Source organism: Notolepis coatsorum (genome assembly GCF_963971535.1).
Source record: "Notolepis coatsorum genome assembly, chromosome: 3".
In the NCBI taxonomy this organism is placed as follows: Eukaryota; Metazoa; Chordata; class Actinopteri; order Aulopiformes; family Paralepididae; genus Notolepis; species Notolepis coatsorum.
Genome location: NC_140167.1, coordinates 99,765,126 through 99,792,029, shown reverse-complemented (window position 1 = coordinate 99,792,029; position 26,904 = coordinate 99,765,126). Strand labels below are relative to the sequence as shown.

The 26,904-nt window shown below is 42.4% G+C and overlaps 1 protein-coding gene across 1 annotated transcript in view; it reads right to left on the bottom strand.

Annotated features, from left to right (window-relative positions):
* Positions 1-26,904, bottom strand: part of igsf3 (immunoglobulin superfamily, member 3) — a 468,209-nt gene that overhangs the window by 297,143 nt on the left and 144,162 nt on the right. The window contains exon 2 of the mRNA XM_084311321.1: positions 23,064-23,444. Coding sequence (XP_084167447.1) covers positions 23,064-23,444 — 381 coding nt within the window. The remainder of the gene's footprint in view (positions 1-23,063; positions 23,445-26,904) is intronic.

The following is a 26,904-nucleotide window of genomic DNA, read 5'->3' as shown; positions in this document are numbered from 1 at the left end:
TCTCACAGTGCTGATTAATGTTAATCTGACTGTCTTCTCACAGTGCTGATTAATGTAATGTTAGTCTGACTGTCTTCTCACAGTGCTGATTAATGTAATGTTAGTCTGACTGTCTTCTCACAGTGCTGATTAATGTAATGTTAGTCTGACTGTCTTCTCACAGTGCTGATTAATGTAATATTAGTCTGACTGTCTTCTCACTGTGATCATTAATGTAATATTAGTCTGACTGTCTTCTCACAGTGCTGATTAATGTAATGTTAGTCTGACTGTCTTCTCACAGTGCTGATTAATGTAATGTCAGTCTGACTGTCTTATCACAGTGCTGATTAATGTAATGTTAGTCTGACGGTCTTCTCACAGTGCTGATTAATGTAATGTTAGTCTGACTGTCTTCTCACAGTGCTGATTAATGTAATGTCAGTCTGACTGTCTTCTCACAGTGCTGATTAATGTAATGTTAGTCTGACTGTCTTCTCACAGTGCTGATTACTGTAATGTTAGTCTGACTGTCTTCTCACAGTGCTCATTAATGTAATGTTAGTCTGACTGTCTTCTCACAGTGCTGATTAATGTAATGTTAGTCTGACTGTCTTCTCACAGTGATCATTACTGTAATATTAGTCTGACTGTCTTCTCACAGTGCTGATTAATGTAATGTTAGTCTGACTGTCTTCTCACAGTGCTGATTAATGTAATGTTAGTCTGACTGTCTTCTCACAGTGCTGATTAATGTCAGTCTGACTGTCTTCTCACAGTGCTGATTAATGTTAGTCTGACTGCCTTCTCACAGTGCTGATTAATGTAATGTTAGTCTGACTGCCTTCTCACAGTGCGGATTAATGTTAGTCTGACGGTCTTCTCACAGTGCTGATTAATGTTAGTCTGACTGCCTTCTCACAGTGCTGATTAATGTAATGTTAGTCTGACTGTCTTCTCACAGTGCTGATTAATGTAATGTTAGTCTGACTGTCTTCTCACAGTGCTGATTAATGTCAGTCTGACTGTCTTCTCACAGTGCTGATTAATGTTAGTCTGACTGCCTTCTCACAGTGCTGATTAATGTAATGTTAGTCTGACTGTCTTCTCACAGTGCTCATTAATGTAATGTTAGTCTGACGGTCTTCTCACAGTGCTGATTAATGTAATGTCAGTCTGACTGTCTTCTCACAGTGCTGATTAATGTAATGTTAGTCTGACTGTCTTCTCACAGTGCTGATTAATGTAATGTTAGTCTGACTGTCTTCTCACAGTGCTGATTAATGTAATGTTAGTCTGACTGTCTTCTCACAGTGCTGATTAATGTAATGTTAGTCTGACTGTCTTCTCACAGTGCTGATTAATGTAATGTTAGTCTGACTGTCTTCTCACAGTGCTGATTAATGTAATGTTAGTCTGACTGTCTTCTCACAGTGCTGATTACTGTAATGTTAGTCTGACTGTCTTCTCACAGTGCTGATTAATGTAATGTTAGTCTGACTGTCTTCTCACAGTGCTGATTAATGTAATGTTAGTCTGACTGTCTTCTCACTGTGCTGATTAATGTAATGTTAGTCTGACTGTCTTCTCACAGTGCTGATTAATGTTAGTCTGACTGTCTTCTCACAGTGCTGATTAATGTAATGTTAGTCTGACGGTCTTCTCACAGTGCTGATTAATGTAATGTTAGTCTGACTGTCTTCTCACTGTGATCATTACTGTAATGTTAGCCTGACTGTCTTCTCACAGTGCTGATTAATGTGAGTCTGACTGTCCTCTCCCAAGTGCTGATTAATGTAATGTTAGTCTGACTGTCTTCTCACTGTGATCATTAATGTTAGTCTGACTGTCTTCTCACAGTGCTGATTAATGTAATGTTAGTCTGACTGTCTTCTCACAGTGCTGATTAATGTAATGTTAGTCTGACTGTCTTCTCACTGTGATCATTAATGTTAGTCTGACTGTCTTCTCACAGTGCTGATTAATGTAATGTTAGTCTGACTGTCTTCTCACTGTGATCATTAATGTTAGTCTGACTGTCTTCTCACAGTGCTGATTAATGTAATGTTAGTCTGACTGTCTTCTCACAGTGCTGATTAATGTAATGTTAGTCTGACTGTCTTCTCACTGTGATCATTAATGTAATGTTAGTCTGACTGTCTTCTCACTGTGATCATTAATGTAATGTTAGTCTGACTGTCTTCTCAAGTGCTGATTAATGTAATGTTAGTCTGACTGTCTTCTCACTGTGATCATTAATGTAATGTTAGTCTGACTGTCTTCTCACTGTGATCATTAATGTAATGTTAGTCTGACTGTCTTTCTCACAGTGCTGATTAATGTAATGTCAGTCTGACTGTCTTCTCACAGTGCTGATTAATGTAATGTTAGTCTGACTGTCTTCTCACAGTGCTGATTAATGTAATGTTAGTCTGACTGTCTTCTCACAGTGCTGATTAATGTTAGTCTGACTGTCTTCTCACAGTGCTGATTAATGTTAGTCTGACTGTCTTCTCACAGTGCTGATTAATGTAATGTTAGTCTGACTGTCTTCTCACAGTGCTGATTAATGTAATGTCAGTCTGACTGTCTTCTCACAGTGCTGATTAATGTAATGTTAGTCTAACTGTCTTCTCACTGTGATCATTAATGTAATGTTAGTCTGACTGTCTTCTCACAGTGCTGATTAATGTAATGTCAGTCTGACTGTCTTCTCACAGTGCTGATTACTGTAATGTTAGTCTGACTGTCTTCTCACAGTGCTGATTAATGTAATGTTAGTCTGACTGTCTTCTCACAGTGCTGATTAATGTAAATGTTAGTCTGACTGTCTTCTCACAGTGCTGATTAATGTAATGTTAGTCTGACTGTCTTCTCACAGTGCTGATTAATGTAAATGTTAGTCTGACTGTCTTCTCACAGTGCTGATTAATGTAATGTTAGTCTGACTGTCTTCTCACAGTGCTGATTACTGTAATGTTAGTCTGACTGTCTTCTCACAGTGCTGATTAATGTAATGTTAGTCTGGCTGTCTTCTCACTGTGATCATTAATGTAATGTTAGTCTGACTGTCTTCTCACAGTGCTGATTAATGTAATGTCAGTCTGACTGTCTTCTCACAGTGCTGATTAATGTAATGTTAGTCTGACTGTCTTCTCACAGTGCTGATTAATGTAATGTTAGTCTGACTGTCTTCTCACAGTGCTGATTAATGTTAGTCTGACTGTCTTCTCACAGTGCTGATTAATGTTAGTCTGACTGTCTTCTCACAGTGCTGATTAATGTAATGTTAGTCTGACTGTCTTCTCACAGTGCTGATTAATGTAAATGTTAGTCTGACTGTCTTCTCACAGTGCTGATTAATGTAATGTTAGTCTGACTGTCTTCTCACAGTGCTGATTAATGTAAATGTTAGTCTGACTGTCTTCTCACAGTGCTGATTAATGTAATGTTAGTCTGACTGTCTTCTCACAGTGCTGATTACTGTAATGTTAGTCTGACTGTCTTCTCACAGTGCTGATTAATGTAATGTCAGTCTGACTGTCTTCTCACAGTGCTGATTAATGTAATGTTAGTCTGACTGTCTTCTCACAGTGCTGATTACTGTAATGTTAGTCTGACTGTCTTCTCACAGTGCTCATTAATGTAATGTTAGTCTGACTGTCTTCTCACAGTGCTGATTAATGTAATGTTAGTCTGACTGTCTTCTCACAGTGATCATTACTGTAATATTAGTCTGACTGTCTTCTCACAGTGCTGATTAATGTAATGTTAGTCTGACTGTCTTCTCACAGTGCTGATTAATGTAATGTTAGTCTGACTGTCTTCTCACAGTGCTGATTAATGTCAGTCTGACTGTCTTCTCACAGTGCTGATTAATGTTAGTCTGACTGCCTTCTCACAGTGCTGATTAATGTAATGTTAGTCTGACTGCCTTCTCACAGTGCGGATTAATGTTAGTCTGACGGTCTTCTCACAGTGCTGATTAATGTTAGTCTGACTGCCTTCTCACAGTGCTGATTAATGTAATGTTAGTCTGACTGTCTTCTCACAGTGCTGATTAATGTAATGTTAGTCTGACTGTCTTCTCACAGTGCTGATTAATGTCAGTCTGACTGTCTTCTCACAGTGCTGATTAATGTTAGTCTGACTGCCTTCTCACAGTGCTGATTAATGTAATGTTAGTCTGACTGTCTTCTCACAGTGCTCATTAATGTAATGTTAGTCTGACGGTCTTCTCACAGTGCTGATTAATGTAATGTCAGTCTGACTGTCTTCTCACAGTGCTGATTAATGTAATGTTAGTCTGACTGTCTTCTCACAGTGCTGATTAATGTAATGTTAGTCTGACTGTCTTCTCACAGTGCTGATTAATGTAATGTTAGTCTGACTGTCTTCTCACAGTGCTGATTAATGTAATGTTAGTCTGACTGTCTTCTCACAGTGCTGATTAATGTAATGTTAGTCTGACTGTCTTCTCACAGTGCTGATTAATGTAATGTTAGTCTGACTGTCTTCTCACAGTGCTGATTACTGTAATGTTAGTCTGACTGTCTTCTCACAGTGCTGATTAATGTAATGTTAGTCTGACTGTCTTCTCACAGTGCTGATTAATGTAATGTTAGTCTGACTGTCTTCTCACTGTGCTGATTAATGTAATGTTAGTCTGACTGTCTTCTCACAGTGCTGATTAATGTTAGTCTGACTGTCTTCTCACAGTGCTGATTAATGTAATGTTAGTCTGACGGTCTTCTCATAGTGCTGATTAATGTAATGTTAGTCTGACTGTCTTCTCACTGTGATCATTACTGTAATGTTAGCCTGACTGTCTTCTCACAGTGCTGATTAATGTGAGTCTGACTGTCCTCTCCCAAGTGCTGATTAATGTAATGTTAGTCTGACTGTCTTCTCACTGTGATCATTAATGTTAGTCTGACTGTCTTCTCACAGTGCTGATTAATGTAATGTTAGTCTGACTGTCTTCTCACAGTGCTGATTAATGTAATGTTAGTCTGACTGTCTTCTCACTGTGATCATTAATGTTAGTCTGACTGTCTTCTCACAGTGCTGATTAATGTAATGTTAGTCTGACTGTCTTCTCACTGTGATCATTAATGTTAGTCTGACTGTCTTCTCACAGTGCTGATTAATGTAATGTTAGTCTGACTGTCTTCTCACAGTGCTGATTAATGTAATGTTAGTCTGACTGTCTTCTCACTGTGATCATTAATGTAATGTTAGTCTGACTGTCTTCTCACTGTGATCATTAATGTAATGTTAGTCTGACTGTCTTCTCACAGTGCTGATTAATGTAATGTTAGTCTGACTGTCTTCTCACTGTGATCATTAATGTAATGTTAGTCTGACTGTCTTCTCACTGTGATCATTAATGTAATGTTAGTCTGACTGTCTTCTCACAGTGCTGATTAATGTAATGTCAGTCTGACTGTCTTCTCACAGTGCTGATTAATGTAATGTTAGTCTGACTGTCTTCTCACAGTGCTGATTAATGTAATGTTAGTCTGACTGTCTTCTCACAGTGCTGATTAATGTTAGTCTGACTGTCTTCTCACAGTGCTGATTAATGTTAGTCTGACTGTCTTCTCACAGTGCTGATTAATGTAATGTTAGTCTGACTGTCTTCTCACAGTGCTGATTAATGTAATGTCAGTCTGACTGTCTTCTCACAGTGCTGATTAATGTAATGTTAGTCTAACTGTCTTCTCACTGTGATCATTAATGTAATGTTAGTCTGACTGTCTTCTCACAGTGCTGATTAATGTAATGTCAGTCTGACTGTCTTCTCACAGTGCTGATTACTGTAATGTTAGTCTGACTGTCTTCTCACAGTGCTGATTAATGTAATGTTAGTCTGACTGTCTTCTCACAGTGCTGATTAATGTAAATGTTAGTCTGACTGTCTTCTCACAGTGCTGATTAATGTAATGTTAGTCTGACTGTCTTCTCACAGTGCTGATTAATGTAAATGTTAGTCTGACTGTCTTCTCACAGTGCTGATTAATGTAATGTTAGTCTGACTGTCTTCTCACAGTGCTGATTACTGTAATGTTAGTCTGACTGTCTTCTCACAGTGCTGATTAATGTAATGTTAGTCTGGCTGTCTTCTCACTGTGATCATTAATGTAATGTTAGTCTGACTGTCTTCTCACAGTGCTGATTAATGTAATGTCAGTCTGACTGTCTTCTCACAGTGCTGATTAATGTAATGTTAGTCTGACTGTCTTCTCACAGTGCTGATTAATGTAATGTTAGTCTGACTGTCTTCTCACAGTGCTGATTAATGTTAGTCTGACTGTCTTCTCACAGTGCTGATTAATGTTAGTCTGACTGTCTTCACAGTGCTGATTAATGTAATGTTAGTCTGACTGTCTTCTCACAGTGCTGATTAATGTAATGTCAGTCTGACTGTCTTCTCACAGTGCTGATTAATGTAATGTTAGTCTGACTGTCTTCTCACTGTGATCATTAATGTAATGTTAGTCTGACTGTCTTCTCACAGTGCTGATTAATGTAATGTCAGTCTGACTGTCTTCTCACAGTGCTGATTACTGTAATGTTAGTCTGACTGTCTTCTCACAGTGCTGATTAATGTAATGTTAGTCTGACTGTCTTCTCACAGTGCTGATTAATGTAATGTTAGTCTGACTGTCTTCTCACAGTGCTGATTAATGTAAATGTTAGTCTGACTGTCTTCTCACAGTGCTGATTAATGTAATGTTAGTCTGACTGTCTTCTCACAGTGCTGATTAATGTAAATGTTAGTCTGACTGTCTTCTCACAGTGCTGATTAATGTAATGTTAGTCTGACTGTCTTCTCACAGTGCTGATTACTGTAATGTTAGTCTGACTGTCTTCTCACAGTGCTGATTAATGTAATGTTAGTCTGGCTGTCTTCTCACAGTGCTGATTAATGTAATGTTAGTCTGACTGTCTTCTCACAGTGCTGATTAATGTAATGTTAGTCTGACTGTCTTCTCACAGTGCTGATTACTGTAATGTTAGTCTGACTGTCTTCTCACAGTGCTGATTAATGTAATGTTAGTCTGACTGTCTTCTCACAGTGCTGATTAATGTAATGTTAGTCTGACTGTCTTCTCACTGTGATCATTAATGTAATGTTAGTCTGACTGTCTTCTCACAGTGCTGATTAATGTAATGTTAGTCTGACTGTCTTCTCACTGTGATCATTAATGTAATGTTAGTCTGACTGTCTTCTCACAGTGCTGATTAATGTAATGTTAGTCTGACTGTCTTCTCACAGTGCTGATTAATGTAATGTTAGTCTGACTGTCTTCTCACTGTGATCATTAATGTAATGTTAGTCTGACTGTCTTCTCACAGTGCTGATTAATGTAATGTTAGCCTGACTGTCTTCTCACAGTGCTGATTAATGTAATGTTAGTCTGACTGTCTTCCCACAGTGCTGATTAATGTAATGTTAGCCTGACTGTCTTCTCACAGTGCTGATTAATGTAATGTTAGTCTGACTGTCTTCTCACAGTGCTGATTAATGTTAGTCTGACTGTCTTCTCACAGTGCTGATTAATGTAATGTTAGTCTGAATGTCTTCTCACAGTGCTGATTAATGTAATGTTAGTCTGACTGTCTTCTCACAGTGCTGATTAATGTAATGTTAGTCTGACTGTCTTCTCACAGTGCTGATTAATGTAATGTTAGTCTGACTGTCTTCTCACAGTGCTGATTAATGTAATGTTAGTCTGACTGTCTTCTCACAGTGCTGATTAATGTAATGTTAGTCTGACTGTCTTCTCACAGTGCTGATTAATGTTAGTCTGACTGTCTTCTCACAGTGCTGATTAATGTAATGTTAGTCTGACTGTCTTCTCACAGTGCTGATTAATGTAATGTTAGTCTGACTGTCTTCTCACTGTGATCATTAATGTAATGTTAGTCTGACTGTCTTCTCACAGTGCTGATTAATGTAATGTTAGCCTGAACTGATTATCTGTATTGACATTCAGTGTTTCCCCTGATAATTATAAGTTCTAGCAACAGCCAAGATGTTGGAAGCGGGTCGGTACCATGTAGCTCAGTGGCTAGAGCAAGGCACTAATACTGCCAGGGTGAGGGGTTCCATTCCCTGTGTAGTTCACTTGGTAGAACAAGGTACCAACAGTGCCAGGGTGAGGGGTGCCATCCATATGTGACCCGGCACAGTCTAACCCGTCTTGTTAACACATTCAGTGCCATTCACTGATTTACACATTTATGACACCCGACCGCTGAGTGCCAATCACGTGTTTAACACGTTTCTGGATCGTTTTTCATTTTCTTTCGATTTGAATACCCTATATTCCATCCAGGGATCCTGGTGTCATCGTAGGGAATGAGTCTGAGATCGTAAAAAAAGTTCAATGCCGCCATATGGTGGGATGCGGCCGGTATTGCACCACATCATTTGAAACGTTGAGTCTTTGGCCGTGCGTCGATTATATAGTTATATATAATAGTATATATTATATAGGTCCGGGCGGACTTTTCTTAGTCGGACAAGTGTAGCGGTTCTAATGCTCGGATTGAGAAGAAACAATTAGAAAAATCAATACTTGGAATGGCAATCAGATAATTGGAATATTCTTTTCGGGGTACATCCTAGTCAAGGTAAGGGCTATATGGTTTCAATCGTGCGTTGATCCAATAATGTTTTCATTGCGATCCGAGCGTATGTGTGTAACGCTACTCCATAACGGATTATGTTGGTGACGATCAAAGCATCGAAAAAAACGACCCCCCCCCCCCCCCCCCCCCTATAGTTATAGCTCTACAAACGAGGTGACAGACTACATTGGTTTAATGGGTGGCATGAACATTGCCGCTTCCCGGAAGAGGCGTGGCACAGAATGTGTTAAGGAGCTCATGATTCCTCAGAAAACCCCAAAATGATATTCAGAAATAGGTCGAAATGGAGATTGCCAATTTTGTGCGCTTTGAAATGTTCTCTATATGTCTCCTTATTTGCAAAACTTAATACAACTTGTAAATATGTTAATTCTTGTTAGATTGTCCGACAATATTATTTTCCTCGCCGTGTGAAAAAACTACAGTTGCTACTCCCTAAATATGTTCTGTCTCTGGTGAGGAGAGGAGACGCACCACAATCCACTCCGAGACAACGGGCCCAGTACTTTGTTGGTGGTGTGAAAATATGCAGAGAAACATCTTTGGAACCGTTTGTGTTCAATTGTATCTGATCTTCTCTCCGTCACAATTGAAAGTGTATTTCTCCATCGCATAGAATAATCTACTCCAGTGTGTGCTCTGCAAGTCTGTAAGCTTGCGCATAACGGAATATAGAGAGAGGGCTCTTAGCAGAGGTCCCCAATCACTGGGTCGCGGACCAGTACCTGGCCGTGGATCATTTGGTACCGGGCCGAAAAGAACGAATAAAGTTGTTTAAAAAGACATTTATTTTATTTTCATTAGTCTTCCGGGTATTTTACTTTGAAAAATTGCCACTTTCACCCACGCCTCACTCTTTTTTCGTAAAATAAGTCTCCTGCCATAATGCTCCCCTTCGTGTAATTCACTCACAGCTCGGGCTGTGGTTGTGGTCGGGAGTTGAGACATGATCATAATCAGGTGTTTATGCACCCAAGTCTCCCGAACACGTAGAGACCGCGTACATACGCTGAGCTATGGTAACTTCCACACACCTACCCCTACCAGTGAATGCCTCTCACCTGGAAAAGGTGTTAGGTGGGGAAGGGGTTAGGTGGCAAAGGCCAGTGGGTATTTGTAGTTCTGCATGCATCTTAACCCACTCAGTGCCAACCACAAGTATAGTTGGGTTAACTCGCCATCGCTTGAGTGCCAATCACGAGTATAGTCGGGTTTTAATCATTATTTCTTTTATTAGCGATATCCATTCATTTTTCATCCATCCATCCAGCCTGACGTTATCATTGGGAATGGGTCTGCGCTTGCAAAGGGCAAATACCGCCGCCTATCGTCTCCCGGATGGTATTGCACATCATTGGATTGGATTGGCTGGGACTGTGCATAAAAGAAATAAGTCCGGTCCAGGTTTTACTTCTCGGGCATGCAGCTGGATACTATTGCATCGACTGGGGGGACTGGGAGCATCGTGGATCATTGTGTTTTGGACTATAACGTTGGATCAATGGACGCGATCGATATTTGGAATGACGATCAGGAATTGGATTAATATTTTTGCATGACATCAGATGTGAGGTAAGGCCTTTATGTTACGAATCTTGGGGTAATCAGATGTTCCCTTCTCTGCCATCGGAGTGTGTGTGTGTGTGTGTGTGTGGTTCGCGCCGATCAAAGTACGGAGAAGCGATTTTTCAGACCCCGCTTCTCTTCGTACACGAGGACACATATACTATCGATAATCTAGCGTTTATTTGAAGATAAATCTAGCCATAATTTAAGATATAGTTTAAGGGTTCGCAAATATCCCCGTCTTCCCATTGATTAAAGCGGTGGCAATCTAGACCTAATTTGGTCATATGGGCGTGGCTCTGAATTAGTTAAGAGAACAGCCAACAGCCCCGTTGAAGCTATGTAGCTCAAAACGGGCTATTGTGTTATCATCTTTGTTAATAAGACATAGATTTAAATGTATCCGTGTGCGTTTACTGGCCACTAGGGGTGGGACGGTACGCATCCGAACCGTGTACCGTTCGGCACGACCTCCCCGGTGCGGGGCCGTGTGTGTATTGTACGGCTCACGGGATGAGCAGGGAGCCGGGAGAGGTGACACACCGGCTGCTCAGCTGGCAGCAGGTGCTAGTCGGTTTGTGGAAATGGCAAGCGCAATATATTATAAATCAATCTTCATTACGACTTTAAAAACATAGCCATTAACATTACATAAGCCTACACACATCTTGCCATAGCGTTAGCAGTTTGTACAACACAACGCACGTTTTAACTATGGTAGCCCGCCAGCTAATACAGTCAATGAAATGTCACCGTAGCTACTAGCTAGCAGAGGAGAAAATGGGAGTCTGAGAGGCGGAGTGTTGAAAGACAATGATAGGCGTTTATTCAACATCCAAGAAGGCTAACATACAACTGTGTTTTACTAACTCCAACCGGGACTATTGCAGCTTTCGTGCTGCTTGTTGATGTTATGAACTCCTCCTAACGTTACCGGAGCTGAAGGTGCCACACGCTAAAATGTCCGTGGGGACCCGGCGCCAACCCACCGAATTACGTAACCCACCACAGTTGCACTCAATATTAAAATAATGTTAGTCTAAATAAATGTAGACAGATACATAATAATTTCAAGCAGAAAACGAATATGTCCATTAAGAACCGACAACCAGGGAATTTAAACATGGTTGACATTGTTTTTTTGTGTTTATATTAAAGAAAGGAAAGTCTAGTGCTGGCTGAGCATATTGTTTGTTTGCACTAAGTTAATACTTTTGACAAATGTAGCCTATATTTTTCAGTCAGTTCGGTCTTTGTGTGCCAAACATTATTTAAGGCTGTAAACACTGTAACACTGTAAACTTTTTTTATATATATATATATATATATATATATATATATATATATATAAATGAGAAGCATGTTTAGATTTTTGAGTGTTAATTTTTTTTTTTATAAAAAACAATATATCGAACCGAACCGAAAACCGTGACCACAAAACCGAGGTACGTAACGAACCGTTGGGTTTTGTGAACGTCCCACCCCTACTGGCCACGGTGCTTCACTGCTGTGAAAATCGCTACAAACAAAAATAGGGCAATAACGGCATAATATATCACATGATTATTCTAGATATCATGATATACGAGTCCAAATAAGAGTACTTTTTTAAACCATGACATATATAGGCCTGCCGAAACAGGTATAGATTACAGGTCTGGGAGAAAACCCCAGTTCCAGCTCTGAAACGATCAACCACTATCACAGAGAATCTACATCAGTGGTCTCAAACTCAAAGTGGCTTGGGGCCACTGCTGGTATTGTCATCTCATAGGAGGGCCACTTCAACATTCAAGTACTACTAACTACAAGAAAGCACAATATCTTTCCTTTGTTATTTTTCTTTGTTATTGTATCGTAAATGTTACCAGATAACTCGTCAATCCGCCGTGCCACTGGGTTCGGTGATATTTTGGAACAAATCTCTTTTTTTGATGATCACCGCCTGGGGCCCGTCACTCAGAAAGTCCAGGATCCAGACGCTCAGGGCGGAGCTCAGACCCAGATCAATCAGGCGGAGCTCAGACCCAGATCAATCAGCTCGTCAACCAGTCTGGTGGAGACTATGGTGTTGAAAGCTGAACTATAGTCAATGAACAGCAATCTCACATAGCCCAGGTGAATAATGCAGCTGAATACACATCACACTTAGGCTTTCTTGCCTGCGGGCGCCATATAGTAATTTTTGCGGGCCTGATTACATAAAACAATTATATCATGTTGCGGGCCAGACGGAGGGGTGGGGCGGGCCGCAAATGGCCGGCGAGTTTGAGACCCCTGCTCTAGATGAAACAAGCATCGACCGGGAGGAGCGGGAATCAAACCGGGAACCTCCGGATTCATCATCATCATCATCAGGTGGCTTCTTCAACCCATCCTGTCCCCACTTCTTCTCTCCAACTCCGTGACTCCGCCTCTCACTCCGCTCCAATCACAGACGTCGTCTACCCAGCCTCTTCTTGGTCTTCCACTTCCTCTCTTTTCATCCACCTTCCCCATCACCACCTTCTTGAACATCTCCCCGCTGGATCCTCTCAGAACATGCCCGCACAACTCCATATTTCTCTTTTTCAACCTCTCCAGACGACTTTCAACGATTACCAGACGACTTCTCTACCTCCTGAGCCACTGTCGTCCCAATTGGTGATTATTGGTGTTTTTGCTCTGTACTGACTTGCTTTCCACATTGAAATGTCACGCTAACTACAGAGTTTTCTATTAATTCATCTTAACTACTGAGTTACCCTTCTATTCATGCATGTTAACTACTGAGTTACTCTTCTATTCATTCATGTTAACTACTGAGTTAGTCTTCTATTCATTCATGTTAACTACTGAGTTAGTCTTCTATTAATTCATGCTAACTACTGAGTTAGTATCATATTCATTCATGTTAACTACTGAGTTACTCTTCTATTCATTCATGTTAACTACTGAGTTAGTCTTCTATTCATTCATGTTAACTACTGAGTTAGTCTTCTATTCATTCATGTTAACTACTGAGTTAGTCTTCTATTAATTCATGCTAACTACTGAGTTAGTATCATATTCATTCATGTTAACTACTAACTCAGTCTTATATTCATTCATGTTAACTACTGAGTTACTCTTCTATTCATTCATGTTAACTACTGAGTTAGTCTTCTATTCATTCATGTTAACTACTGAGTTAGTCTTCTATTCATTCCAAATAAACTGCTGTTGCTTTGCTACTGGTAACAAAAAATGTATCACTTCCTGTATGCAGGATGGTTTTCCTGGGCTTAGAAAGCCTGGTTTGACCCCTGACCCCATGGTTAGCCAGTGACCTCAGGGAAACGGGAAAGGAACAGAGATATCATGGAAGCAGAATCCCTGACTGTGTCAGCTGTGCTCGTTGTGAGGAGGTGGAGTGAGAGAGAGAGAGAGAGAGAGAGAGAGAGAGAGAGAGAGAGAGAGAAAAGATGAAAGAGAAGGATAGATATGGAGAAAGAAACACAGAGCGAGAGAGAGAAAGAGAAAGAGAGAGAGAGAGAGAGCAGTGGCACAGGAGAACAGGGGAACAGATGTCGTTGACAGACTGAATGTTTGAAATCGCATACAGTGTGTTATTGAAACGCCCTGGTGGAAAGGAGAGAGAGATGGGAGGGTGGGTGTGTGTGTATGTGTGTGTATATATGTGTGTATTTATGTGCGTGTGCATATGTGTGTGTGGGTATGTGTGTATATATGTGTATGCTGTGTGTGTGTGTGTGTGTGTGTGTGTGCGTGCGTGCGTGCGTGCGTGCGTGCGTGCGTGCGTGCGTGAGTGCGTGCGTGAGTGCGTGCATGCGTGCGGGGTGAAGCATGACTTCCCTTGGTCAGAACAGGTGGTAGTTCAGCTTGAACACTTCCTCTGAATCTCCCACACACACACACACACACCCCAACACTCCCGTCTCCTCTGGCTGAGTCTACCAGGTCGGCATGGATACCTCCCAGTGGGGGCACGCCTGTTAGATCAACAGCTTGAACAGATATGCATGTGTGAAATATCAAGCTATATTTAGTCCTGTGTCCCTCAAGTGGTTACAGCGTGGCATTATGGCTCAGATGGTTAGGGGTTCCATTCCCTGTGTAGAGTAGGGCTGCAACTAATGACTAATTTGGTAGTCGACTAATCTGCCGATTATTTTTTCGATTAGTCGACTAATCGAAAACCAATGTAAACAACAACAAAAAATTTTTTAATTACCTATCTTTGTGAAAGTGGCTTCTCAGCTCTGGTCCAGCTGAAGACAGAGCAGAGGAACAGATTGGACATTGAGCATGACCTCAGAGTTGCTTGTCTACCATCACCCCAGACTTTGAGACTCTTGTCAGGACCAAACAACAACATCATAACATGATGATCCCATAGCAAATTAAAATAATGACTCATGAAACATTTGAATTTGGATCTTTAAGCCACTTTAAATGAAAATGTATTTGAAGAACAATACAGCAATCACTCATAACAAGATAAATAAATTAAATAATACAAATTAAAGTGGAAGTGTACTTTAAATAACTTTTGTTTGCTGTGTGTGAGAGGAGTCCGTGTGTGTGTGTATGTGTGTGTGTCTTACTCTGATCGCTGTGTGAGTGAGAGGAGTGTGTGTACTGTGTAATTTGTGTGTGTGTCTTACTCTGATCGCTGTGTGAGTGAGAGGTGTGTACTGTGTAATTTGTGTATGTGTGTGTGTCTTACTCTGATCGCTGTGTGTGAGTGAGAGGAGTGTGAATGTGTGTGTGTCTTACTCTGATCGCTGTGTGTGAGAGAGAGGAGTGTGAATGTGTGTGTCTTACTCTGATCGCTGTGTGTGAGTGAGAGGAGTGTGTATGTGTGTGTCTTACTCTGATCGCTGTGTGTGAGTGAGAGGAGTGTGAATGTGTGTGTGTCTTACTCTGATCGCTGTGTGTGAGAGAGAGGAGTGTGTATGTGTGTGTCTTACTCTGATCGCTGTGTGTGAGTGAGAGGAGTGTGTATGTGTGTGTCTTACTCTGATCGCTGTGTGTGAGTGAGAGGAGTGTGTGTGTGTGTGTCTTACTCTGATCGCTGTGTGTGAGAGAGAGTGTGAATGTGTGTGTCTTACTCTGATCGCTGTGTGTGAGAGAGAGTGTGAATGTGTGTGTCTTACTCTGATCGCTGTGTGTGAGAGAGAGGAGTGTGTATGTGTGTGTCTTACTCTGATCGCTGTGTGTGAGTGAGAGGAGTGTGTATGTGTGTGTCTTACTCTGATCGCTGTGTGTGAGTGAGAGGAGTGTGTGTGTGTGTCTTACTCTGATCGCTGTGTGTGAGAGAGAGTGTGAATGTGTGTGTCTTACTCTGATCGCTGTGTGTGAGAGAGTGTGAATGTGTGTGTCTTACTCTGATCGCTGTGTGTGAGTGAGAGGAGTGTGAATGTGTGTGTCTTACTCTGATCGCTGTGTGTGAGTGAGAGGAGTGTGTATGTGTGTGTCTTACTCTGATCGCTGTGTGTGAGTGAGAGGAGTGTGTGTGTGTGTGTCTTACTCTGATCGCTGTGTGTGAGAGAGAGTGTGAATGTGTGTGTCTTACTCTGATCGCTGTGTGTGAGTGAGAGGAGTGTGAATGTGTGTGTCTTACTCTGATCGCTGTGTGTGAGTGAGAGGAGTGTGTATGTGTGTGTGTCTTACTCTGATCGCTGTGTGTGAGTGAGAGGAGTGTGTATGTGTGTGTGTCTTACTCTGATCGCTGTGTGTGAGAGAGAGGAGTGTGAATGTGTGTGTGTCTTACTCTGATCGCTGTGTGTGAGTGAGAGGACTGTGTATGTGTGTGTCTTACTCTGATCGCTGTGTGTGAGTGAGAGGAGTGTGTATGTGTGTGTCTTACTCTGATCGCTGTGTGTGAGTGAGAGGAGTGCGTGTGTAATGTATTGTGTGTCTAGTCTGATCATCATCTCCTGCAGGGGAACAATGTTTTCAATGTCCAAAATTTGCTATGGGATCATCATGTTATGATGTTGTCTGGAACCCTGAGAAGCCGCTCTCACAAAGATAGGTAGTGCACAAAAAAAAAAAAAAAAAAAAAAAAAATTAAATAATTTTTTTTTTTATGACTAATCGACGCAACAATTTCTCGTCAACGATTTTTTTATAATCGACGTCGTCGATTATGTCGACTAATCGTTGCAGCCCTAGTGTAGAGCATGGCATTACCAATGCTAGGATTAGGGGTTCCATTCCCTGTGTAGCCTAAAGCAGGGGTGGCCAACCAGTCAGAGACTAAGAGCCACAAAAATCACTGTGGTACCACAAAGAGCCACACCATATACCAGCGTTTCTAAACCTTTTTTTTCAGTCACGGCACCCTTCATGTGTTTATAGGTCTCACCCTCTGGCCTCTGAAGTTGCTAATGTCTTTTTTATTTGGGCCTCACAGGGTTAAAAGTACCCTGTGAGACCCACGGTTGCAAAATTACAAAATCACTTTTAGCCATTTAAAAAAAGAATGTTTATAGGGCGGTCAGGTGGCGTAGCGGAGATTGCGCTCGTCACCAACCAGGAGATGCTGGGTTCGAGCCCAGCTCTCGGCGTTGTCACCAGCTTGCCTGGTCGTTCATACTAATACAATTGGCAGTATTAGGGGGTGGGAAGCTGGCGGGTGGGAATCTGGCGTTGTGGACAGCGACGCCTACAGGTCAGGTCTCGGCGCTTGCTCAGCGAGGGCAGGACTTGGTGGAGATAGCGTGCCCTCCCACGCGTTACACTTCACCAATGAGAGTCCTCACTGCCAAGTGAAAAGACGTCACTGGCAGTCGCCGCACGTATCAGAGGAAGCGTGCGGTCGGCTTCGGGACGCCCTTGTACCGACTCGTAGGAGAACATGCATACAGCAGCCAGGTAGGGGAGGGGGGGAATTGGCACGGCGACTAAATTGGGACAGGGAGAAAAACAGAAAATTGGAGAAAGAGAAATAAAAAATAAAAAAAAATAAAAAAAAATTATGTTTATTTAAAAAAATAAGCACATGTAGGCCTATAGTCAATTGGTCCTGTTGTTCAGCCTCACAATGCTATTTGATAGTAAATGTGTTTATATGTCCCACCCTCTGAAGTTGCTAAGGACTTTTAATTTGGGCCTCACAGGGTTAACCTCTTAAGCCCGAGATATACAGTTAAAGTGTATATTTTCAGCATTACGTTTGTTTACCAATTATTTTAACTGTTATTAGTGAAATATAAGATTATAGAAATCTCAGGGCATTGAGTCGGAAACCGGCGCATATTGACAGGAGGAAGTGGCACAGCCAAAAGTGAGTGTAGTCTTTTGAAGGAAGAGACCCGGGGCTTTCGAATTTCGAAAAACTACCCTACCCAGCTCACACCAGCCCCTGTCAATCATCTGACTTCTGGATTTACTTTTTTATTTCTCTTATGTTTTGGGATTATCTCCCACAAACCTGAACGTTATTGCCATAAAACAGAACGCAGTTAGTTTCTCTACCTTTCTGTGAACGTCTTGCAAAAAACGGTGTTGCAATATGATGAAAAATGGTGGAGAAATGTACATTATAAAAAAGATGGCAGAATTCAGTACTGTATCTACAAAACCTTCTGTTTAATAATCTTCCCTTTATTCATTTGCTTAGATTTTTCAGGTCTGGTCAATTTTAGCATGGTGTTATTCACAGTCAAAGATAAAAAAAAATTAAATAGAATTGATATTCTCCTTTGCTTTGGTTCATTACAATTTACTCAAGCCTAGTAACAGACACACTATTTCTGACACTGATCCATATATGTCCCTAGATTCAGATCATGCAAATGGACCATTAAAAAAAAAAAAAAATTATGTTTATTCTACGTCCTTATGAAATGAGTGACAAAAAAAAAAGAAAAAGTAAAAAAAAAAAAAGTAAAAAAAGATTTTATTTTATTTTTATTTTTTTATGGATGGAAGAGCCGCACATTGACGGGCAAAGAGCCGCGTGCGGCTCACGAGACGCGGGTTGGCCACCCCTGGCCTAAAGCATGGCACTAACAATGCAAGGGTTAAAAGTTCCATTCCCTGCGTAGCTTAGAGCATGGCACTAACAATGCTAGGGTTCGGGGGAGGGTTGGGTACCTTTCATATTTGAACCGATACCGGTACCGGAATCCAACAACGGTACCTTTTTTTTGGTACTTTAGTCTCTAAAAATGTAATCTACATACCTCGGTTGTAAAAAGAAAAATTCCAAACTTCAAATAATTTATTATCATTATTATTTATTTAGAACAATTTGTTAATATACTGTATATATAGCATAATATTGCAGCGAGCGTACCTTATAGTTCAGGAACTGCAGGGTTCCATTCCCTGTGTAGCTCAAGAGGTCCAGCAGGGCACTGACGCTTCAAGGGTTAATAGGGGTTCCATTGTGGCTCAATGGTTAGAGCATTGCACTGATAATTCCAGGGTTAAGGGTTTCATTCCCTGTGTGACTCAATGGGTAGAGCAAGGCACCAAGACTGCCAGGGTTAATCCGGTGTCGTGCTTCTTGTGGCTGCTGCATGTTCCGTCACCATAGCGACGCCAATCATTGTAACGCAGTCTGTGCGGGGCCTCGTCCGCGGTGTCACTAAGGCCCTGTTTAGACGGAAACGCTAGCAGGTGAATCCGCAAAAATATTTTTACGGATGTGCCTTTCGTTTATATGGAAACGGCGTTTTTACGGGGTGAAACCGCAAAAAAGTGAGACTACCTTCCAGGGTGGAATTCCTAGAAACGCAAAAGCTTTGCGCTTTCGTCTAAACTGTCAAACCGTATAAATCTGTTAAAACGATGACGAAAGGGTTGTCACGGCTCTGGTCGCGCGTACTGCTTACGTCACAGGTAGCAGGTATGCGCCAGTAGCCGAGACGTAAACAAAGCAAAGTATGTCTGACTTATATCAACGGAGATCACCTGAAGGCTACATTGGCAGTACTTTTAACCCTTTCACTGCCACACGACAGAAGGTTACCCCTTTACTATCACACAACCGGCTGTCGTGTGGCAGTGAAAGGGTTAAATACACAAGAATCTGTCCCGCGGCGTGAGTGGAGTGGACCCACTGTCTGTGAGTGACTCTGCTTTGGTGCAATCACATTCCCCATCCACAGTCTGCGAATCAGAGGCAGAGTAGGGCGGGTCTTCACAGCACGTCATGTGACATATGCGCCAATCGTGTGACAGCGGGTCTCCGTCGTTACAGCGTCGTCTGCACGGAGAATTCCACCCCAAAACGCTTGTCTAAACGTAAAATTAAAAGTGAAACCGCAAGATGACTTTTGCGGTTTCTGTTCACAAAACGCTCGTCTAAACGTAGCCTAAGTCTCTGGGAGGTGTGCAGCTCCGCGTGCAGTTGGCACAAGGCCACAGTAACCGTCGGTTAGGAATTACCAGTGCCATGCCAACCGCACCAACCGAGCAAGGCACTGATAATTCCAGGGTTAGTGGTTCCATTCTCTGTGTAGATCAATGAGTAGAGCAAGGCACTAAGACTGCCAGGGTCACACTTGTGGTTCTCAGTGGTTTCCAGTAATGCGCTCAATGGCATGGTTTGTCATGCTGTATGAATTGCTATTATTGAGTAGGATTCTCTAGGATTACATCTGGTTTAATGGTTAAGATTTAAAAAACGGAGCATATGAGAGAGAGGGGACATCTGTTCCACAAGCAACGAGGAGGTTTTCTTCATTAAATGCCACAATCGACGCCACGTTAAACAACAAACAGCAGCCTAATGCACAAATGAACCAATTTGTTGCTGTATTTATCAAGTGGAAGTGAGTATGACAGAGGGGAATAATGGAGGAGGTATCCATTAGAAATCAAGAGGAATCTATTAGAATATGAATATGTACGACGTTGTTCAATAACCAATGCTTGTGTCTGTGTGTTTCGCATGGCTGACAAAAGATACTCTTCTGAATAAATGCTAAAATGGTAAATGGACTGCATTTATATAACAGCTTTTATCCAAAGCGCTTTACACATTAAGGCTGGTTATTACATCTATGTTTCCCAGTGCCACCATCTCTGCCTCAGTGCCCTTGAGCAAAGCACTGAACGCCAAAACTACTCCAGGGGTGCTGCACTGCGGGCGACCCTGCACTCTGACCTCTTTGATGAAATGCATATGTGTGTGTAAGTATGAGGGATATGAGGACTGTGTGTGTAAGTAGGAGGGATATGAGGACTGTAGGGCTGTCTTAAATACTTCGAAGCTTCGTTCGATGGCACAAGCTTAAAAAAAAATCAAAAAAAAAATCAAAAAAAAGAATTCACATTTTTTTACTTCGATTTTTGTGTGCGTGTGCGTGTGCGTGTGCGTGTGCGTGTGTGTGTGCGCATGGGGCCATTGGGTGGGGCCGGGGGACAAATTCACTGGAGGAAAGTAACCCAGCTCAGCACTGCCCAAATTATATCATCACTATTGCCTGTTTGAAGGATATCATCCTCAAACACATATACACCTACATGCCTTGTAGAATTCCACACATAAGAAAGAAAGATACTGGGATGAATAAACAAAATAGGAAATAAAATGTAGAAATGCATGCAATACATAAATAAATATGAATCTCCTTATATGAAATAGAACATTTAGATAAGGTGCTACTGAGATGTTTTGGTGAGTTTTGTTTTTTTGTGGAAGTAGCCCTTCTTAAAAATGCATGAACATTCACTGATAATTGGTCTGTAGTGGAGTCTACAAGGTCTACATTGCCGGACCTTGTAGACTGACATAATTCTGTGCATAGTTTAGTCTACACAGGCCATATTTCAAATAATCAAAATCTTACTTCATTCATTCATCTTAAACATTCTTGATTTGGGGGATTGGTAGTTCCCATGAAATCTAAGTTGTTCAAACGACAACAGCGATCCACCTTGAATTAAATCACACAGCCGTGTTGGCTGCGTACAGTCATGAAAGGGGCTACTTAATTCATTAATCCAATCCACTTTATTTATAGAGCACATTTAAAAACAACAAAGTTTACCAAAGTGCTGTACAAGTCCCACAACATAAGACGAAAATATGAGGACTGTGTGTGTAAGTAGGAAGGATATGAGGACTGTGTGTAAGTAGGAGGGATATGAGGACTGTGTGTGTAAGTAAAAAGGATGAGGACTGTGTGTGTAAGTAGGAAGGATATGAGGACTGTGTGTAAGTAGGAAGGATATGAGGACTGTATGTGTAACTATGAGGGATATGCGAAAAGACACATTTCAATTGCCTTGTGTACATTGACAATAAAGTAATATTATTCTTCAAAAAAATTGAAATCACATCTCTGTTGTAGGGACTTATTTACCTTCTTGAGGTGTTGAACTGCTGTTTTGATAGGGTTAGGGTCTTTACTAGGGATGCCGCGATCGATCGGCCAGCGATCAGTATCGGCCGATATTCAGTATAAATATGAGATTGGGGAATTCCGATAATGCCTTCTAGACGCCGATTGCGAAAACCGATCGATGACGCGACACAATTCTCAGCGGAGTTGGTGTCATTGTCGCATGTTAAGTAACCTAAAACATGATGTCAGCGGTGTGGAACTATTACAAAGTGTATGAGACAGATCTGCAATGTATGCCAGGATAAAATACCTCGTGGGGGAAGCAATGTAAAACGTTTCAACACAACAAATAAGACACTTGAAGTCCCAGAGGAGGATCACCCAGAGGAGCATGGAGAGTTCGTTAAGCTTACCGCGGACGGCGCGGAGTAAAAATAAAAAGGCCGATTAAGAACCAAAACGACCGCTAACGCAAATCACTTTAGAGAGCATCCGTGCGTATAACCGTGATAGTCAGAAGGCTAGGCGATCACAAGAAAAGTCATGAAATTCATAGGGCTGGACCGACGTGGACCAGCAGCCATTAAGTGTAGTCGAGACGAGTACTCTCTCAGCCCCGCTACACTCTCCCAGCTGGTCACTGAAAGGCACAACGAGCATGCCGTGAAGACCCGCCCTACTCCGCCTCTGATTGGCAGACTGTGGGTGGGGGAATGTGATTGGACAAAAGCAGAGTTGACAGACACACACACACAAACAGTGCAGTCAGACATGCTGCAGAGATGCTGCTTGCAGTAGAGAGAGTGGAGAATTTTTACTTGTTGCGTTTGTGGCGATGTCTCGCAGATAATACAGATAATACATATGAAAAGTATCATTTGCTCAGAGTCCAGAGACAGTTGTGGTTCGGTCCGGATCTGGACCGGAGTCCGGACTTTGAGAATGCCTGTGTTAGACCTACAGTATAATACTGCCAGGCGCCAGCTTCTATAACAAAACCAAAAACGTTTTGTATTTGTTAGTTAAGTTTAGATCTGTATTTATAATTTATTATTTTTGTCATTATTATTATTATTAGTATTGTTGTTGAAGATATTTTTAAAAAACTAACGGTATCGACAGTGTATCGGCCTATATGGCTCATAGACGATACTGTGATCAGTATCGGTGGCAAAAAACGTGATTGGGGCATCCCTAGTCTGTACTCTTGGCTACATTTGAAAAATATGTTTCCGACAACCTTGTATGCTTTATGGGGGAAACAGGACACACAATTGCTGGAACTTCAGTTCATATTTGATCCTCAACGCTTAGTTTGACAAGTTTGACCTGAATTTGACAAGACGAGAGACAGCGCTCAGTGGCAGGAATACACAACAGCTCGCTGGTAAATAAAGTCTCCGGTTCCACCTCAATGGTTCACTGAAACATGTTTCTGACAACATCCCAGATGGCAAGTAGCGTCTTCGAAACACTTCCTTGAAATATTCCAAAAAAATTATCACTTGGCCAAGAACGCAAGAACTGAATGTGCAACACGGCACCTTTAAGGTGTAGTCAGGGACTCACCTGTGAGGTTGGTGCGCGCGCTGTAAGACCCGAGGTACTGTGCGTCTGTGTTGGGGGTGTAGCACTCGAACAGGCCCTGGTCTCGGGCCTGGACCTTGCTGATGTGCAGCATGGCAGAGTCCCCGCTCAGCCTCTCCACGTAGATGTCCTTGCTGTTGACCCGCTGGGAGTACACGGCGTAGGCGTAGTTGGGCTGAGCCGTGCTGACGATGCGGATCTCGCGGTCCGGTGCCGACGGCAGGTACATGGACCACTCGAAGTCCTGCTCCACGCCCTCCTTGTAACCAGTGACGTTGCACCATATGGTGACGTGGGAACCTTCGGTACGCACCAGCGGGCCGCTCTGCACCGTTACCACCCGCTGGGCCTGGGCCACACCAGCTACAGAGAGAGAGAGAGAGAGAGGGGGAAGAGAGAGAGAGAGAGAGATGGTGTGAGAGAGAGAGAGAGAGAGAGAGAGAGAGAGAGAGAGAGAGATGGTGTGAGAGAGAGAGAGATGGTGTGAGAGAGATGGTGTGTGAGAGAGAGAGAGATGGTGTGTGAGAGAGAGAGAGATGGTGTGAGAGAGAGAGAGATGGTGTGAGAGAGATGGTGTGAGAGAGAGAGAGAGATGGTGTGAGAGAGAGAGAGAGAGATGGTGTGAGAGAGATGGTGTGTGAGAGAGAGAGAGATGGTGTGAGAGAGAGAGAGAGAGATGGTGTGAGAGAGATGGTGTGTGAGAGAGAGAGAGATGGTGTGAGAGAGAGAGAGAGAGAGATGGTGTGAGAGCGAGAGAGAGAGAGATGGAGAGAGAGAGATGGTGTGAGAGAGAGAGAGAGAGAGAGAGAGAGAGATGGTGTGAGAGAGAGAGAGAGAGAGATGGTGTGAGAGAGATGGTGTGAGAGAGAGAGAGATGGTGTGAGAGAGAGAGAGAGAGAGATGGTGTGTGAGAGAGAGAGAGAGAGAGAGAGCGAGAGAGAGAGATGGTGTGAGAGAGATGGTGTGAGAGAGATGGTGTGTGAGAGAGAGAGATGGTGTGAGAGAGAGAGAGATGGTGTGTGAGAGAGAGAGAGAGAGAGATGGTGTGAGAGAGAGAGAGAGATGGTGTGAGAGAGAGAGAGAGAGATGGTGTGTGAGAGAGAGATGGTGTGAGAGAGAGAGAGAGAGATGGTGTGAGAGAGAGAGAGAGAGATGGTGTGAGAGAGAGAGAGAGAGATGGTGTGTGAGAGATGGTGTGTGAGAGAGAGAGGGGGAAGAGAGAGATGGTGAGAGGGAGAGAGAGACAAGGAGAACATGAGTTACAAAACTGTGGTTTAAAGGTCCTGCGTCTTAGAAATAGCCTTTTCCAGTGTTTAGCATTGTTTCCTAGCAATGGGGGTTTGTATCAATGGGGTCTGTGTCTCTAATTCTCATTTTGGCGGATTGCTCCAATTCAGTTGAGACAATCTCCTCCCCCAGTGAACTAAGCTACTCTGATTTGACTCGCTATCCTACGTAGCACGGAGCTGATCTGCAGTAACGCCCCCTCTATGGTTGTAGCGCAACCATTCGCTCAACAACAGACACTTCCTCAAGCGGGTGCCGACAGACAGCTGAGAAAGAGCGAGCGAGAGAGAGGGAGAGAGAGAGATAGAGAGGGGGACACGGAGCAGGAGCTTCTCTCTCTCGGGGGAAAACACACGCATTTACACACAACCTCCCGACGCGCGCAGGGCTGGTATGGAGCTTCTCCACGTGTTCGCATATCACTGTCAACATATCTTTGACTCCCACGCGCACGCCCGTATTCCGATCCGTGCAATAATATTCACAGGGGTATATATTGTCATTTGAAACAAGTTACCGTACTTTTCGGACTATAAGCCGCGGCTTTTCCCCCCATTTTTCGACCCTGCGGCTTATATAACGGTGCGGCTTATATGTGACTCGACGTGACCAAACCCGAAAATGTAAAAATCTAAATATTGCTTTTTTGACTGCATTGAAATGTTATTTATCTGTTCCCTTATTTGCTAAACTTAATACAACTTGTAAATGAGTTAATTCTTGTTATTTGTCCGACAGTATTGTGTCCCAATGCTAATTACATAATGGTAATTAAACATTAAAACACCTGCGGCTTATAGTCCAGTGCGGCTTATATATGTACACATCATTCAATTTAGCTGCTGCGGCTTATAGTCAGGTGCGGCTTATAGTGCGAAAAGTACGGTACCAATGCATTGTCCCGTGGGATTATGCCCCCCTGCGGCGAAATTAATTAGTATCCCCCTCAATCTCTCTATATCTCTCTCTCTGTCTGCCTCTGTCTGACTGTGGGTGACTGTCACTCAAAGCGCTTATGGGCGGAGCCCAGCCCAAAACAGCTTGAAATCTTGAAGTGGAAAAATGCTGCTTTAGAGTACTTGATTAGAAATACAAAACAATGAATTATTTTGAAATGTTCCATAGACTCACAGGAATTGTGTGTAAAGTTGCCCAAATAGTGAAAGGAATAGCAAGACATGTCCCCTTTAAATATTTAACATTAGCATAGTTCATGCTGCCCACACACACACACACACACACACACACACACACACACACACACACACACACACACACACACACACACACACACACACACACACACACACACACACACACACACACACACACACACACACACACACACACACACACACACACACACACACACACACACACACAGTTAGTATAATGTTGCCTACAGGTGTTTTTAAAGACATGGTGTGTGTATGGTAGTTAAAATACAGTAGAGATGTGTGGGATGATACCAGTGAACAGGGGACGATACCAACTGTGTCTGGGATGGTGAAAAAGAAGCATAATATAGCCCAGTAGATTACTAGTTGCTTGATAGCAGGTTGGAAATAGTACCACTGGAATGGATTAATCATCCTTGTAAATGTAGGATTAGCCACAAGAATCAAGATACTAGGTGTTTATGGAACCTGAGTTACTGGTAAAATAACAAATCTGCAACGGCCCTATAGCCACAAAACGTTCTTAGGGCATATTCTAACAGTGTGCCAAATAATGTCATGCTTTTATCATAAAGTGCGGTACGGTTTTTTTCACATATCTGCTGGACTAATAGGGACAGTCACAGGGAGGGTATGTGGAGATATACAACATTTATCTGGGAATTTTGTAGGGTTTTTGCTCAGTTCGTGAAGAAAACTAAGCTATAGTTTAGGAGGGCTGTGGAAACACAATTAATTGTAACACACTACACACAAAGACAGACACCTGCATTCTTTATTCTCATCATCATTGTTAACAGCACACAGATAAGGATAAGATAAGACAACGGAGTGCAGGAGTTAGGTAGAGCCATATGAAATCCGCGTTCACGGAATCGCGGACGGAATCGCGGAATTAACCAATAAAAATGGAATCAACTGCAAAACGCGGTGGAATATTGCAGAATTTGGCCTAATCTGGACTGAAATTTCGTTTTTGGGTGGAACGTTTTGGTGCACACGCGACCGGGGAGGCGGGGACGCTACAGCGTGTTACACACAACATGACCAGGGAGGAGGCGGGGACGCTACAGCGTGTTACACACAACACAGCGTCTGGCTGCTTCAGTGTTAACATCGTCAAGAAGCTAAACTATTCCACAATAAGCCCTCAATTCAGAGCAGAACAGTATCCTAATGACTTTTATGCCTCCGGTGATAAGGTGTTTTGCTAATTCTGTCAACGTTCCGTGGACTGGACCCGCAAAAACACTTGCGACACTATTGTGATTAAATAGCTATAACGTTAGGACATGATAGCTTCTTGCTAAATCTAGTGCACCCATCCATTTGTTTAATGCAAACGATTGTCATTATAC